At 40.4% G+C, this 16,139-nt stretch overlaps 2 protein-coding genes across 3 annotated transcripts in view; one reads left to right on the top strand and one right to left on the bottom strand.

The window, feature by feature from the left end:
• LOC122869088 (RNA binding protein fox-1 homolog 3-like) overlaps positions 1-16,139 on the top strand; it is a 487,998-nt gene that overhangs the window by 50,222 nt on the left and 421,637 nt on the right. Inside the window, exon 5 of the mRNA XM_044181675.1 lies at positions 5,596-5,755. The gene's annotated coding sequence lies outside the window, so the exon portion shown is untranslated. The remainder of the gene's footprint in view (positions 1-5,595; positions 5,756-16,139) is intronic.
• Positions 9,447-16,081, bottom strand: cbx2 (chromobox homolog 2 (Drosophila Pc class)). 2 transcript variants are annotated; one of them, XR_006376241.1, is made up of 6 exons: positions 15,956-16,081; positions 15,822-15,865; positions 13,787-13,852; positions 13,241-13,310; positions 10,469-13,164; positions 9,447-10,311 (listed from the first exon to the last, which is right to left on the bottom strand). XR_006376241.1 is itself a non-coding variant. In XM_044181670.1 (5 exons), the coding sequence occupies exons 1-5, from the start codon at positions 16,025-16,027 to the stop codon at positions 11,812-11,814; spliced, it is 1,605 nt and encodes a 534-aa protein (XP_044037605.1). In that variant the 5' UTR covers positions 16,028-16,081; the 3' UTR covers positions 9,447-11,811. The 2 variants fall into 2 exon arrangements, 1 of the variants encoding a protein (XP_044037605.1); XM_044181670.1 differs by having other exon boundaries at positions 9,447-13,164.

The raw sequence follows: 16,139 nt of genomic DNA, 5'->3' as shown, positions 1-16,139 counted from the left end.
TTGGCTTTAGATTGGGCCGTTTGCCTTTTTCGCGAATTTTGCAGCCACCGTAGTTTCTCCTACACGCTTGGAAGGGGAGGGCGAGGCGAGCGGTATTCAAATGGTTGCAAACTGCAATTTCACCACTAGATGCCACTAAATCCTCCACACTGGACCTTTAACTTCTTCGATACAAAGCCTAAAGATCACATAATCTTTCATTAAAGGATCCCTGTCCCAAACCATGGAATGACACGACATAGAAATAACACGTAGATAGGTCATTTGTATAGCTGCACTTTGCATTCATACACATTTACAAATGTGAGATACCTGTTGTTTCCCCTAAGTATCTTCACTGGAACTGTGCCTTGTTCAAGGACATTTTCTTGTGCTGATTTCCTCAATTGTGCTGCAGATCCAAACTCACAAAGCCTCTGGTCTTCAGTCTTTTCCTTGACCTATTTTGTAAGCAAAACAACCTACTGCTGCCTGAACAGAGAGAGAAGAAAGCTTATAAAAAAGAGGAACAAGGGAGGCAGGCGGCAGAGGATGGAAGACTACAGATTTATCACCCAGCCATGGAGTGGAAAGAAGTGCTGCTAGTCTGGAGAACGGGTTTCCACTTCACTTTAATTCAGTGTGAAGTGTTTAAGACACATGAGTGTGGTTTGGGGAGATAAATGGGAAACCCAGGCTTTTTCCATCGAGACTGACACCTCTCTGTATTCTGATCTATAACAAACTCTCTCAGTAGTATTTGCCACAGTTAGTTGTTGACAGGCTTCTGTGGTAATTTGCTGCATGTTGATTCAGTATTTGAAGCATGTCTTGTTTTGGGTTTGAACTTCAGATAAATGTCCACATTTATTTTTAACGGGTGAAATTTTTTTTCTGACACGACTGGAAGCCATCAGTTTTAAATTGTCAGTGAAGGAATATTAATGACAGCTGCTGTGTTCTGAACAGTACGTAACTGCATTGAAGAGTATTTCAGGGGATATCTGCCATCTAGTGGTACAGATGTGTGCAGATGTTTTCCACAGCTGCACTGAATGTGTTAAGTCATTCAGTTCCTCCTCTGCTTGTCTCAGTGATGATAGACACAGAGTGCAAACTGCCACACTGCTGTGCCATGATTAATAAGCACAAGTGCTCAGCATGTTAACTAGGGCTAATATTAGCACTGGGCATTAGCTAAGCTTTGATATATTTGGACCTAAGGAATCTGTTTGAACACTTTTGACATGGTAAATCAGGATATTTCCTCAAAATATCTGATCAAAAAAGCTTTTGGGACCATCGACAGAAGGTGTTTTTAACACCTTACATTTAAATGTTTTAAATACTATGCATTGCTGTGTGTGTTTGAAGACAATTCCTTTGTACTGGCTCTGAGGAATCTGCTCTAAATGGCATGTTTGATGAAAGCTGAATGACTTGGCCCTCATATTTTGAGGTCACTGGCATGTTAATGGATGCTTTATTATCATAGAATGTTGCCTTGAAACACCGCTTGCCATCTATGAAGAAGCCGAGGAGCTGCATGAAAATGATTACACTGCAATTATATCAGCCACTTTGTTGCGAATCCTCGCTGCCCAGCTGTCTGCCGCCTACTGCCAAGAAATGGATTAGTTTCACTGCTCCTCTAATAAGACTGTTAGACCAACAGCATGAGCTCAAATAAATGAATGAAAGCTGCAGATAGGGGAACAGAAATAGATTAATATTGTCACACTGCGGCATGTGTCTTCATCCAGTCATAGCTGGAAAACTGGCAGAAGCAAGGGGAGATTCTCATTATCTCTGAAGAACAGTGAACAGCCACGATCAAAACCTGTCAAACGTTCTCACACAGGAGAGGCCAACGTCAAACAGAGAGTGTTTTGTATCCCTGGAGGGCAGAAGTACAACCCAAGCGGTAATAAAACTCAGGCAGACCATGTTGGTCCTGTAAACGTAATCTGCAAAGTGTTAATTACAACCTGGCGCCTCTGTGAAGCTGTGTGTGCTGGAAGTCAGCTGAGTCGTCAGCAGCGTCCTGATCTCCTTCCTAAACAACACGGCTCGAGCCATGGCGACAGCCTTGGAAACGAGATTTTCTCTCTGTTGATGATCCTGTTTGAATGGGCTGCTTTAAACAAATTAAGAGCCAGTCAGATGCTGTGTTTGTGTGACCCCTTTCTCCTCAGGGGTGTGTGTGTGTGTGTGTGGGGGGTGTTTACTGTCATTCATGTGAAGGGCTGAGGCTTTGTGTGTTTACCACACACAACTTCTCACAGATGACACTCAATGAAAATGCTCTTTAAGCTGCATTATGACCCACACAGCAATGAGAAGCCACGGCTGCAGAGCTGCAATGATTAATCGATTGGTCGATTGTCTGAAATTAATTGGCAACTATCTTGATAATCGGTTGATCCTTTCGGTCATTTTTCAAGCAAAACATTTTCTGGTTTCAGCTTCTCCAACGTGAGGATTTGCTGCTTTTCTTCATCATATATAATAGTCAATTGAATATCTTTGAGTTTTGGACTGCTTGTCGAATAAAAAAAAAAAATTTTGAAGTTGTCCCCATAGGGAAATTATAATGAGCATTTTATAGACAAAACGGTTCATTGATTAATCTAGAAAATACTTGAAAGATTCATCAATCATGAAAATAATTAGCTGCAGCCCTAGATGGCGGTTCTCTTTTTATACTTGTTTCTGGTCATTTACATCCATCAGCTGTCAGCTCTGTTTGATCTTGCAGAGCATAAAAAGCAGTTTTTATGTGCTCACTCTGGTTTTCAGGAAATGTATCCCTCCTCTCTTTGGTGAGACTTAATTCAGAAATCTCTTCCTCTGTCTACCTCTGTCTGTGTAGCCCCAGAGGACAGGGTTCAGTCAATGAGCCCCTCTTTCAGATTTTGTTTTTTTGTTATTGTGTAATGGCCTCCAAAGGTTGAAGGATGGCTCCTTTACAGGTCTCCCCGAGGAGCAAACCCTCTATCTAAACATTAATCTACTGCTGTGAGACAGACACGCTTGTTTAGCTAGCACAAAGCCCAGTAAGCTGTTGTCTCTGAGAAAAAGCTGGCCGTCTCCAGAGCCACTGGAGGCTGCGATGGCTGGAGCCAGAGTAATGACCTGTGAAATTCACCGATAGACTTGTCCTGTTGCATACAGGTCCGCCGGCACCGGGCCTTGTTCGCGGCCTGCCGCTGATTTATCAGCACGCCTCTCCTGGTGCCATTGGCTTTATGTAGTTTTATGTGGCTTGATCAAAGGACCCCAGTTTGGGGGAAATTAATGCAGTGTTTGTAAATGTCAAATCTTGGTAAGATGTGTATGGATATGATTTTCTAACTTGGTTTGCAGATGTCTTAGCAGAACAACTTGACATTAAACTCCTAAAACTGTCATTGAACGAACCTGTAACTTATCTGTTGAAATGCTTTTTAAAAAGCTACATTTTACATTGTTGTTTCTAAATTATTTGGTTAAATTGTCAATATTTGAGCTCCATTTCCACTAGTGTATCATAGCAATGGTTTCAAATATTTACACTGCCTTGTCCTGTGAAATAGTCAATATTTTCTCTCCTCCTCAATCAGATTAGGATGTGAGGCTGAAAGTTAAGGAGAGGAGCCTTTGAAGGCGGTAAGGAAAGTAGCTGTGTCTTCCCCAGAGCAGATTATACAAAGATCAGAGGGGCAAACTTCCCGCTGGCACCTTCTGTCTGGTAGATACAGTTTGACTTTGTTACCTCAGTTTCACAGCAGAGGGAGATTCCTCCTTATTCCTGCCCTGTGGGTGTCAAAAGAAACTGCTCGCTGGAAGAGAAACAGGTTTTCATGTCAAAAACTGCTTTTGTACAATAACTCTTTGTCGTACTACCTTCTTTCTTACTTTTTATTTGACTTTCTCCTGTTCTCTTTGCTATTTAATAGTGCTTTATCACATTGTATTATTGCTTAATCATTAGTGTTGTTGTTAAGCAACAAACATGTTAGATGTCTGAGCTTTACACTGTTAAAAACCTTGATTTACAGCATAACATCTGTAAATTAGTTAGTGAACAGTTAGGCTGTTCGAGGCTGCACAGTGGTGCTTTGAGGAAAATGCTAATGTCAGCATGCTAACTTGCAGATGTTTAGCAGGTATAATGTTTAACATGTTCATCATCTTAATTTAGTGTGTTAGCATGCTAACATTTGCTAATTAGCACTAAACACAAAGTACAGCTGAGGCTGATGGGAATGTTATCAGTTTTTCAGGTATTTGGTCATAAATCATCATGGCCGTCCATCCAGTATTTGTCAGTATTTCACTCTGGAACAAAGTGATTGACCAACATTGTCATCCCGAGAGCCACACCGCTAGTGTGGGTAATAAAAATGAATGTAAGTGGTACAGCTTGATAATCATTGAGACATTTAATCCTACAAATCTTCTAGATAGATTCCTAACTGGCTAGCAGAGTATTTGTGGTTTGGCGTATGACAGAAGTGAGACATATCATTTGGTGTGCCTCAAGGCTCAGTTTTAGGTCCTTTCATTTTTTTTAATCTTTAAACACTTCCCCTTCTGTGATGTCATCCGGAGACACAGCTATGCTAATGTTATGCAACTGCACGTTGCCATTTACACAACACTAGGCCCGATTGCTACTTTTTAACTGTATGTTAGATAGACAGTATAGTTCCTTATGTCCAAGAACATCTTACTGCTCTACCAGGACTTAACTGTGGTACTACTTATTGGCTCCATGGACCAAAGCTCTAGTGTCAACTGGGCTACAGTTGATGGCATTTCTACCTAGTATTGAAAAGCAGAAATCTTGGTGTAATTTTTGACTTTTGAACAACATATTAGGACTTTCACGAAGATTGTATTGTATTATTTCCATCCATCCATTTTTCTCGCCAATACTAAGAAACTCTTACACGCTTGTCTGACCTCCCTAAATAGCAATAAATCCACTGTGGTTATCCAAAACTGAGCTGACAAGGAAGGAGGAAGTGAAAATATTACTCTTATTTTGAAATCACTATATTTGGTGCTTGTAAACTCATTTAATAAGTTTTAAATTTAGTGCATGGACATGCACCGGAATGAAAGTATCTTGGGTGTGCTTGTACGTTATAGCTCTTTTAATAAAATTTTAACTAGCTCACCCTTTCAAATAGCCTCCTGGGAGCTGAGAAAAGCAGTTGAAAAGTTGATATTATCAAACCTCGGTCCACTCTGTCCTCGGAAAACAAGCTCTGACCCAAGCTCCAAACTTTTCAGTTACCTAAATTCAAATTATTCAATAAATATAGTTAGTTGAAATGTTTATTATAACATTTTTAACATAAAAACTTCATTTGCGGAACTGACTTACAAACCCAATAAATTAATGAAGCACTTATGATTTTCACTCGTTATTCATTCAGTTACTTCATATATACTTTTTTTTTGTTCATACTTTGACATTTTATGTGTCCAAGTAGAAGCTTCAAATTATTATTTTTTGTACAATATGGCTCTGACATTGCTCTCATTGAAAAAGTGTTTATGAAGCCAGGATGACATCAGATACCATGACTAATCAATAGGTTTTCTCTCTGCCTGCTTGCCCTTCAGGTGTCCGTGAATTCAGAGGGAAGGAGGCGGAGTTCATGTGGTGTAATAAAAGTAAGCTTGGAGGAAAATGTGACAGATGTGGAGGCCTGTGCCAGCGAGAAAAGCGAGAGTGGGACTGTCAGACATGTCGACTCCGGCGTAGTGATGGATGGAGAGTGAGGTAAGACAGATGACATCGTCTGTCTGAGGCCGTGTTGTCATAGTGGAGGATTGCCGCTTGTCTTAACCTCTCAATATCAGAGAGCAAACTGAAGTTTGTTTACACTGCTCCAGTGGAGTGATTTAGAATGAGGGGTGAGGGAGACGTGGGTGTAGAAGGTATGCTTGCTGGAGGGTCGGATCAGGTTTCTAAACATTCCCTTTGAAATTGAATAGCAACCATGCCAGGCGTTTTAAACTCAACCAGCCCCGCTTGGTTACAATCCTCAAGGTGGAGAGGAGTCCAAACACAAATACAAACAGAGAAAATTAAATATCAGTATCAGTATTGGCCTTTAAATGCCCATATTAGTCAACATGCAGCCTGGATTCTGGCCAATGATAAAGCAGAAACTAAACAAGTGGGTAAATTATTGCCTCTAGTTTGGTATGGAGCCATCATAAAGCAATAAAAAAACAAAATATAACCGTTATGAGAAGCACTAATGTGTACTTCTCTGTACAGAGGACCTTTTTTGACAATATTTTCTTTCTTTTGTTCTATTAATTTATGTTATAAAGATTATTGTCTGCCTGCAAAAAGGTAAGTAAAATCTTTTCTGCAAATGAAAAGGTAAGTAAAATAAGTTCCTATACTTCCCTAATCATGTCTTTGGTTGCATCCTTTGTATCAGTTGCTTACTTTCAACAATGCATCATGGAAAAAGCTTATTTCTGGCTTTTAAAAAAAGGCCAGAGTTAAGCAAAGCGCTGATTGATTTACAGCATCTTGTGTTGCTAAAACAATAAGATGTCCTGGGGAAAAAAACAAAAACATCCCTGGAGATGAACTTGCTGAATGCTCTTCAAAACAACATGGTTTGGGGTGTGTGTTATTGCGATAGAAGATGGATTGGAGTCTGGCTTATTTTGCCAGGAGTCAGGTGTGGGGTTGGGGGGTGTCGGGGTTGGTGTATCGGCGCTGGGGTTGAGGAGGGGGTTTAGGCTCAATTCCAACCTCGGCCTGAAGTCAGTGCTGGGCTGGGTTGTTGGGTATAAGTGTGTGTGTGTGTGTTGGACTGGGGGGGATTACACTGTCACACTGTTCATACTGTTTATGCATACCAGGCCACTGTGAGTGCCTCTTTGTCGCGTAAGTGTTTACTTGAATTTATTTTGGGAGAATTCCACATGACTGGGATGGGATCTCTATAAATTATGGAATCGAGTGCTTTGTGTAATGATAACTTCTGTCAGTTAGTCAGGCTGTGTGACAGTGTTTTTAAGAGTGTGGAAATACAGAGGTGGTGAAAGAGGGAGAGGGGTGTCTGTGTGTTGAAAGGTGCTGCAGACTTTCTTGTTCATTTAGTCTCTTCAGCAGAACAATAACAATGCTTTAAAATGAGCTTCTCCTGCACCACTTTCCTCACCAGTAGTGGAATATACTGTGACTACTTATATTTACTCAAGTACTGCACCTAAGTACAATTTTGGTATATTTGCACTTTAGTGGAATATTTCCATTTTATGCTACTTTACACTGCGACTCCACTACATTTCATTGGGAAATATTGTACTTATTCCACTACATTTATTTGACAGTTATAGTTACTACTGATTTTGCAGTTTTGGTTTTTACTAGTGCTGCACAGTTATTCGAAATATTATCAAAATCGCAATATGGCCAAGTGCATTATCCAAATCGTAAGCTGCAATTTTTTGACAAAGGTCAAATGTGTGACAAAACAGCATTATAATGTGCTGCGGAGACGCCCCAGCCTACAAATCTTGTTCTCCAGACGTAAGAAAACGTGGTTGTTTGGTACAGACCCCAAAAATGTCACATGATCATAATTTTAATAGTTGTTTCAGTGAAAATGAAAAGTGTGATGCAAAAATGATCATTCCTACTAATCTTGAATCATATCACAGAGGTAATTTCTGTCAAAATAATTGCAATATGATTTTTTATTTTTTTACCATATCATGCAGCCCTGGTTTTTACATACAAAACAATATGATCAGCTTATAAAATACAATGCATTAATCCATTAATTGTTTAGTATATGAAATGCCTTTTGAAAATTCCCAGAGCGTCGGGTGTCATCGTCAATCTGCATTTTTTTGTCTGAACAGTTAAAAAAAAACAAACAAACAAAGAGATTGAGTATATAATGATTTGAGGTATAGAAAAGCTACGCATTCTCAGATTGTTCAGATGTTGATTATTTTTTGTCATTTGACTAAATGATTAATCAGACAATCGTTTCAGTATCGAGAACATAGCACTTTTCTTATCCGTTGTGGTTACAGGTCATGCATAGTACACGCGGGTCAAGTGTGACAAACGTCGCCAAAGATTAATACAACAAAACGGCCGGTGCTGGTGGCTGTCTGCAGCTGAGGAATGATGGGAAACTGGTGAAACCGCCAGACAGACTGGCCGTATTGCCCTGTCCTGTCGGAGTCTGCCGTTACTGAGAGATTATTTGATTTGAACGACTACATGCCAAATCAAAAGCTGAGTTATTCTGTGGTTGCCTCCAGTACTCCACTGAGAACAGTGGAGTACTGGACTCCAAGTTTGTGGGTTAGAGACACAAGGTATTGCCCAGCCAAGCCATACACACACCCAATACCTATACAGACCCGAGGCAAATCAAATGACGAATGTGGCTGAAATTTAATCACTGGCCATACAGTGAAAGGGTTGGCATGTCAGAATGTCAGAGGCATGCACAGATTTCCAATGTTATCAAGATCATCAGATGAGGATGCAGTGGAAACAGAGGACATCTACATTTCTCTGGCAAGCACTTCAATTTAGAAACTGTGGTCATAGATAACTCAAAGCTGGAGCCATTGTTGAGAAAAAAACCTATGCGGTTTATAGGTATTGTACGTCTTTCACTATAAGAAGTTGTAGTGTATGTTGTTGTACTATTATTATAGATATTGTGGTACTGTATTGGGAGCTTTTAATGTGAGAAAGTCAGACAATTTACAGTTTGTTTGCTGCATATAATAAGATACAGTGAGTTTAAGGATTGCAATCTCAAGTGTGTATACTAACAGTTTATATAATTATGGTTAATTAAGAAACTGAAGCACTCTTGGGTGTCTTTACCTTCAAGTACAACAGCACCATCTTGTGGCTGTTGCAGTACATGCGTCCATGAGTCGTAGTGGAGAGAAGATAGAAAGTCTTACTGACAGGGTTTCTGTCATCTTGTTTCTTCCTTAATGGATGTAAATGATTTAGCAGTGGTGCTAATGAAGACTAAAACTACACTGCTTCAGAGAGAATGAAAGATCAAATCCATCTTGACATCTTGGAAGTGCTGGTGAATTTCTGATCAACATGATAAATCACTCGTATACAAAGTCCGTGGCACCTTTTGAAAAGCAAACCTATTCTGACGCGTCTCAGTTTAATGCTAAAATGCTGAAGGGAGAGCTACAACTAAGGATTACTTTCATTATCAGTCAGTTTACTTATTTAACTGACTGGTTAGTCTGTAAAATGTCAGAAAATAATGAAAAATACTTAACAGGAGCCGCATGTGAGGTCTTCAAATTGCTCATTTTGTCAGAAAAACAGTCCGAACCCCAAACATATTCAGTGATATAAAACAGAGAAAAGCAGCAAATCATCACATGTGGTTTGGCATTTTGCTTGATAAATTACTTTAAAAAAACACCCAAGTCAGACATAAGGTTGTACCATTTATTAGTCAATTTGACAAGTGGCACAATATAAGGTTTCATGACACTGTCCTACCCTGAAAGTCTCTTGATTTGAAATAAATAGATTGTAAAGGCAACAAAACATTGAGATGGTTAGTAGATCTAAAAAAAAAAGAGACCACAACTGGAAACATATTTATGCCAAGTTCTTTTCATCAATTAAAAAAAAATTAGATACAATAAAAAAAATTCATATAAACACCTTGCATTAACCCATAGCCTATCACATGGTAGTGATGAATGACATTCTGATTGCGACTAATCTTTACCTACCGCCTGATGCACTTTGAAAGAGACATGCTGGAGCTATATTGACAAGACGACGCCAAATGCTGTGTACAAACATTTTTCACCTGTAACACGTCATGTGAGAATGCTCTCTTTTTGTTTATCAGCTGATCCTGAATGGAAACTACTTCTATAACTTAACCTAAACCACTCTTCTTATTCCATACATTTGTGATAAGACATCCAGCAGGGCTTTTTTCCATTTCCAAACAATACGAACAAGAAAATAAAAATGGTCCAGTCTCAGTCATGCTATGCTCCAGGGGTACTCCTTTATTGAACATCCTGAAATTCTAGCTATCTTTGGGGTAATGCCTTTGTGTTTAGTCTTTGAAAGAAAGGAAGGCACAGTCTGCAGAGCAGGATTAGACAGAAGAGTTCAGTCGAAGTGCTTTGTTGCTGAACTCCTCTCAAGGGAGCAGAAAGTAGCGCACATTGTTGTGGTTTCTTTTCCGTTACATCAGATAAAGACTTTTTCTCCTCTGGGAGGCCGGGCCTGCAGCTCCTGAACCCATGCAGGTGGGTGAAATGAGACGTCTGCAGCTGCAAGTAAAAAAAAAAAAAAACAAGAACAAATCTGGTATTTCAGTACTCGACATTTTGAAACACCAGTAGCAACAGACAGAATCAAGTCTGGTGTTTTGTGGTAAGCGACAAACAATGCCGAGCAGTTTATTGTCAAGCTCTGTCCACACCCTACCTTTTCCCCAGTGGTTTCAAACCAGTTGCCGTCAGCGATCTCAAAAGGCTCATGGGAAGCTCTGACAGACTGAGGGAGAAGCATTGTCAGGTGTACTGTCCATGATCATCCTGCCATGTCAAAACAAGCACTTATTCTCTGGTTTTTGTCCATATTAATTACAAGTCTGAGAAGGTTCAAGTTGCTGGTGAAGATCTTGAAGGACAGAACAGATGCAAAGGCAGATGAGCAAACCTCAGCCAGGACCGAGCCTTATCTGAATGCCAGGGAGGAACAGATAGTGTGTCTGACTCCCCACATGCTTAAGCCCGTTTGGATACTGTGCCGATAAACTGGCTGCACTGTGGAATGAAACTTATTTTCGAGGCGATAATGATGCGCACAGTTCAACACAGTGTGGAACTCTGAGGCTGTTCTGGTGGAGTTTTTCATTACACAGAAATGAAGCTGCTGTATGCGGCTCGAGCTGGTCGCTGGTACTAACACAAGTTTATACAACATGAGTCCAATACATTTAGAGCTATATAAAAACAATTATATGGACACAATGATGGTATACCCTGGAAGGAAAGGTTTTCCTTTCCAATGAGAAATTAATATACATACGCAGTAAGCGTTTTTAAAAAAAAGAGGTAGCTAATTTATGAGACATAAACAATACTATACTAAGAATTAAAAACTGGTTTACACTAGCTATTGACTGATATGGAGTCACAACACTGACACATTATGAACTAAATGTGCTACCCATAAAAGACGCTACTCCTCCTGCTCATGCCTACCCTTTCATCATTTCTTAAGATATTCCTCTGCTGTGGTGTATGTTATAAGAAAACAGATAATCTCATCAACAGAGAAACACATGAGCGCAACATGTATGAATGTTAATATTTCGCATAGATTCAGCAACATTCATGGAGCATTGGAGTTTTATCTCAGTACTTAAAAGATGAATATGATGAATAAAGTCATGTTTCTCCAGGACCCCAGTAATGACGCAATTTTGGACTCAATGAAACCACAAAGATTTGTCTCTTTGAGATAATCAGGCGAGACCAAAATGCTGCCTCTTGCATCTCTGTGGTCATTGTCCTTCCTCCACTGCCATTTCTTTAACAATTTGTAGACATGAGCAAATAAATAATCACAATCAATGACTGATTTTCTGTCCTTTTGTTATCATTTTTAAACCTAAAAATTGGTCTCTTACTATAGAAGATGAGGAGCAAATTAACCTCCATTCCTTAGGAATTCTCCAGCCAAAGGTTTATCTAATTCCTTCAGAACCCAAAACCCCTCTGTTTGCTTCAAAGCCCATCTGGTTTGCAGTGTCTGGAGTCCTGTCAGTAGTTGCGAATACTGAAGAAGCCCACACTGGTTGGCGACTCCTTGACTGTGACAGTAACTAAATTAGCAGTGACATCTGTTACAAACACGTGTTCTATCAGACTACGTGTGGGCTTCCAGTCCTGGTTCTGGACCGGTACCGAGCGATCCTGTCCAGTGTAGGACAAATCCTGGTCGGAGTCTGAGCTGGTCTCGTCTTCACCTGTGCTCATGTCATTCATTTTGGCTTTCTTGCCGTCTTTGGAGGCCGTTCTCTCTTGTTGGCTCTGGACCTCTGTGGAGGATTTCTGCACACTGCTCTTCTCCAGCCTGCCTTGGACTCTGGGGGTCTGGACTTCAGTCGCCTCCTTGACCTTGTCTGCTCCAGGCTGGCTCTTTCTGGCCTGCAGTCTTCCAGGGGTCGCTGGACTCTTAGGAGCATTATACTGCTGAGTTTGTGTGACAGTAGTTTTCCTCACTGGGTTTGTTGCATTTCTCAGGCCTGACACCGGACTAGTGCCATTTCCAGGAGCATCATTGCTTTGCACCAGTTTGTTCTGAAGGTTGAGAGGCTGAAGGCCACTACCCTGATTGGAGGCTGCATTCTTAGATGGTAGGGAAGCCACTGCTTTAGTATTGGGTATCCGCTGCAGTGTTGACACAGGGGCTTGGGGTTTCTTTTGTCCATTGGGGGAACTTAGTGTATGCTGAGTGGTTCCTTCAATGGGGTGTTTGGATGTATTCAAATTCAACGCTGCTACCCCTTTTGATTTACTAGCAGCTGCTTTCAAATCCAGACTTGCCCCGCTGCTCATACTGGACATGGACAGTTTACCCTCAGTGACATTCCTGCTCTGGCTGGATTTGTTCAGGGAGGGGGAGGCAGGTTGGACTGACCTGCCAGATCCCACGGAGCTCATGGAGTTTTTAACAGCCCCACCATGGGTCAGAGAGCTCCTGCTCTGACCACCCACTGCATCCCTAGCCGAGCCCCGATGAAAACCCATGAAGGTGAAGCTTGCTGGGTGAACAGGCTTCTTGATCGCTCCTGGAAGATCTGTATCTTTGGATGTCTTCAAGATTTTGCGAGAGCCCTTGTTCTGTTGAAATTCCTTCAGGTCAGACGGCAGAGGTTTCCTGCTTCGTTTCTTTGGGGGCTCCTGTTTTGCAACGACAATCTGCGCCTTCTTCTGAGGGACAGGATGAAGGTCTCGTGTTCTGACGCTCGGGTTTGCCTGTTTAGCGTGGCTGTCGTCGTCATCGTCGTCTGATGAGGATGAAGAGGAGGAGCACGAGGATGAGGAATCGGAGGACGACGATGATGAGCCAGAGGAAGAGCTGCTTGACTTTGGAGCTTCAAGCACATTTTCCTAAATTTAAGAGCAAACATTAGATATTGCGCGCGAAGCCATCAAAGAATGATGTTCTGCTGTGAACTGCACTTACTAGGATTTTCCGTGGTCGTCCCCTCGGCCTTTTCCCTTTCTTACGCATCAGAAGCTCCTTTTCTTGCTCTCTTTTTAAAAAAAAAACAAACAAACAAATTCAACAAATGATTAATGAGTATTCATCAATTAATGCTATAGCTCCACATTTTTCTCATAAAAAAAGTCTTATTTTTGTAGGCCGTTTTTGTCAGCATTCAGTATGATTAAAACATGAAGTAGATGAGCAATATAATAACCAACAAATGTAAATACAAACTATACTAATACTAAATACTAATATACCGTATATCATTGAGTATTTGATTACAACTACATCTAACATGTATTAATTAGGTTTGAAAAATGTTTTCTGTATTTCAGATTTTATGACACTTTCTGACAAAGAAATCAAGATCATAGCTATAAAATGCAACAAGTCTATGAATGCTGGGAAAATATGCAATTCTTTCAGTCACTTAGTCATATCACTTAATGTGTGTTTGTGTTTCAAAGTTAAAGAATAGACCACTCATTGGCGTGTTAATGTCTCGGTAAGGACGCTCACTTCTTGTTGAATGCAGCTAACAGTCTTGGGTCAAGGATGTTTTCTTGGGGCTCCCAGCTGTTGTGTCTGAAATAAATCGACATGAAGAGTGTCACACATCGCAGTGTTTGGCAAAATAAAGAAGTAATGTGGCCCAGCAAAGTTCAATGGACCCTCCAGCCTCAGCAGTGACCCCAAATTTAGAAAATGCCCTTTCAACAGTTTGTTCAATCAGAAACCGAGGACTCTGTGTGTTACCTGAGACAAATTATTTAAGGATTGGCTGAGAAAGAGCCGTTCAAGTTAGCGCAAAACAGGGTAAGAACTAAAAGAACAGTAATAAATAAAAGTACACTTAAATAGACACAGAGACCAGTACAATGCAGCAATCTATAGAAAATTTTATTTTATTTATATAGCGCCAATTCATAACAGAAGTTATCTCATTGCACGTGTCCTATAGAGCAGGTCTAGACAGTACTCTTTATAATATTATAATATAAAGAGAAGTTAAGACACAGTGACATCTTGTCACATTTTAATAAAGTCTTAATAAATGAATAGATTGAAACTCCTATCATTTCCTATCAGGCTTTTCACAGGAAAAGAAATGAATCTGAATTTGGTGCATTTTCTGGGGCTGTTACAGAAATATGTGGGGTATTTTTGGGAAAGTTAGTCTCTTTCACTGAAATATCACAGAAGGTACTTTACAACTTGCCTCCCACAGCTACTAGATCAGATTCAGTTTTGAGTTATTTTTCTTCCCACGGTGAACACAAGTATGGTGAAACCCTGACTGTTCATCTCCGTAGAAAAACATGAATACGCCAGGAAGGAAGAACATTTTTAGGTCATGGAAGCGACTGACATTTATGGGAAGTTGTGAAAATAACTTTGTTGTGCTTGCGATGGCACAGCATGGAGTGTCTTTTAGATAGCAAAAATAACCTTGTTTTAAAGTTGCACCTGTGTATTGTGACAAGATCCAGTGCTGTTTTATTGCTGAAATAGTCAAGTGTCCCATTTGGCTTTGTTTTAGCTGTACTATACTTTCCCGTCTAGATTTGAAAATCAAAGCATCTGTTACCTCCCTTCCTGGGCGCGAGTGCATGATGAGCTGTATTGTGAGTGTCTACTAATTAGAATAAATTTAGGATAGTAAAAACTTGCTTAGCTGCAGAAACAAACTGAAAACAGACCACTTAGTTTTTTTTTTCTTGAAGTGATCTGAACTACATGCATGTGTGATGACCTTTCTCCTCATCACTTGTTGTTGAATGGCCTTTTCTGATCAGCAGCCACCAGTGAAATAATCAACCCCCACCCTTTCCCTGCTCACACACACACACACACACACACACACACACACAAAGGATGTGGTTCTAACAGAAAGCCATGGAGCTGGCAGGCAACAGTGTGCATTGATGGTGGATTACAGCAACAATGTGGACTGAACAGAAAGGGCAAGTGACAAGAAATGAAATGAAGGCAGAGTGGAGCCTTACAAGCAGCAACATAAATGCAGAATAAAAATAGAGCAAAATAACTGGAGAATTTGGAGTTATGTAACGAATCTAACATTATATAAAAAGGTAGTTAAAAATCTAAATATCAAATAGCCCTCGCAGATTTGACTAACTGATTTTTTTTTCGAGTCACACACAAAAACAAAAGTGTTTAAAGTCAGGAATAAAATTAGTTAAACATCCCGATTATCTGAATAAACAGAGGTATGAAAAGCCAGCCAGAGAAAACGGATATAGCCTTAAAAAGTATTTTCTTCGGCTTTCCGCTAACTTCCCAAATTTGAGGTGTTATGAACAAAAGGAGGCAAATGTAAAGGCAGGATTTGTGACCTGTATTTGCACAAACTGCCATCAGAAACAACGTGTGATGATATCGCGCCGTTGTTGTAGCGTGGACTCGGTGATTTGACAAAAAAATAAATAAAAAAATAAATAAATAACGGTTTAGCTAGCAGTTTTACTAAAAGCAACAAGCGACGCGTTGTTGTTGTTTTCATTGTTTCGAGCTGAGCACCACTTGTACTTACTTGGATGACCATCCCCTCCACTTCACAAGAAACTCCAACTTTCCCTGAAAGAAAAAAACCAAGAGAGGAAGTACGTTTGTAAACAGCCGCTAGAAAACACGCGGATAAAAGTCACAATGTTTCACAGCTCGGACCTTTCTCAGTCGTTTGTTTAAAATGCATTCCGCATCAAAAACCTGCTCTCCCACGGCGCTCAGCTCCTCCATGTCTGCCTTCACCCCGAATAAGAATCCTTTATCAAAGGACAAGAGGCGCGTGCAGCTAGTCGCAATCACGCTCGAGCAGGACCGGAAGTCCTTTGTCTTGCCTTCAAAATAA

The sequence above is a fragment of the Siniperca chuatsi genome, linkage group LG21 (genome assembly GCF_020085105.1).
Source record: "Siniperca chuatsi isolate FFG_IHB_CAS linkage group LG21, ASM2008510v1, whole genome shotgun sequence".
NCBI classification, from domain to species: Eukaryota; Metazoa; Chordata; class Actinopteri; order Centrarchiformes; family Sinipercidae; genus Siniperca; species Siniperca chuatsi.
This window is presented reverse-complemented; position numbering and strand designations above follow the sequence as displayed.

What these genes read in the sequence shown, in the direction of transcription:
- cbx2 (XM_044181670.1), bottom strand. Translation starts at nt 16,027, where the DNA reads ATGGAGGAGCTGAGCGCCGTGGGAGAGCAGGTTTTTGATGCGGAATGC. An exon ending in TTAGCTGCATTCAACAAGAA is followed by an intron (nt 13,311 to 13,786) that starts GTGAGCGTCCTT and finishes TTTTTTAAAAAG; the next exon opens with AGAGCAAGAAAAGGAGCTTC. An exon ending in GACGACCACGGAAAATCCTA is followed by an intron (nt 13,165 to 13,240) that starts GTAAGTGCAGTT and finishes TCTTAAATTTAG; the next exon opens with GAAAATGTGCTTGAAGCTCC.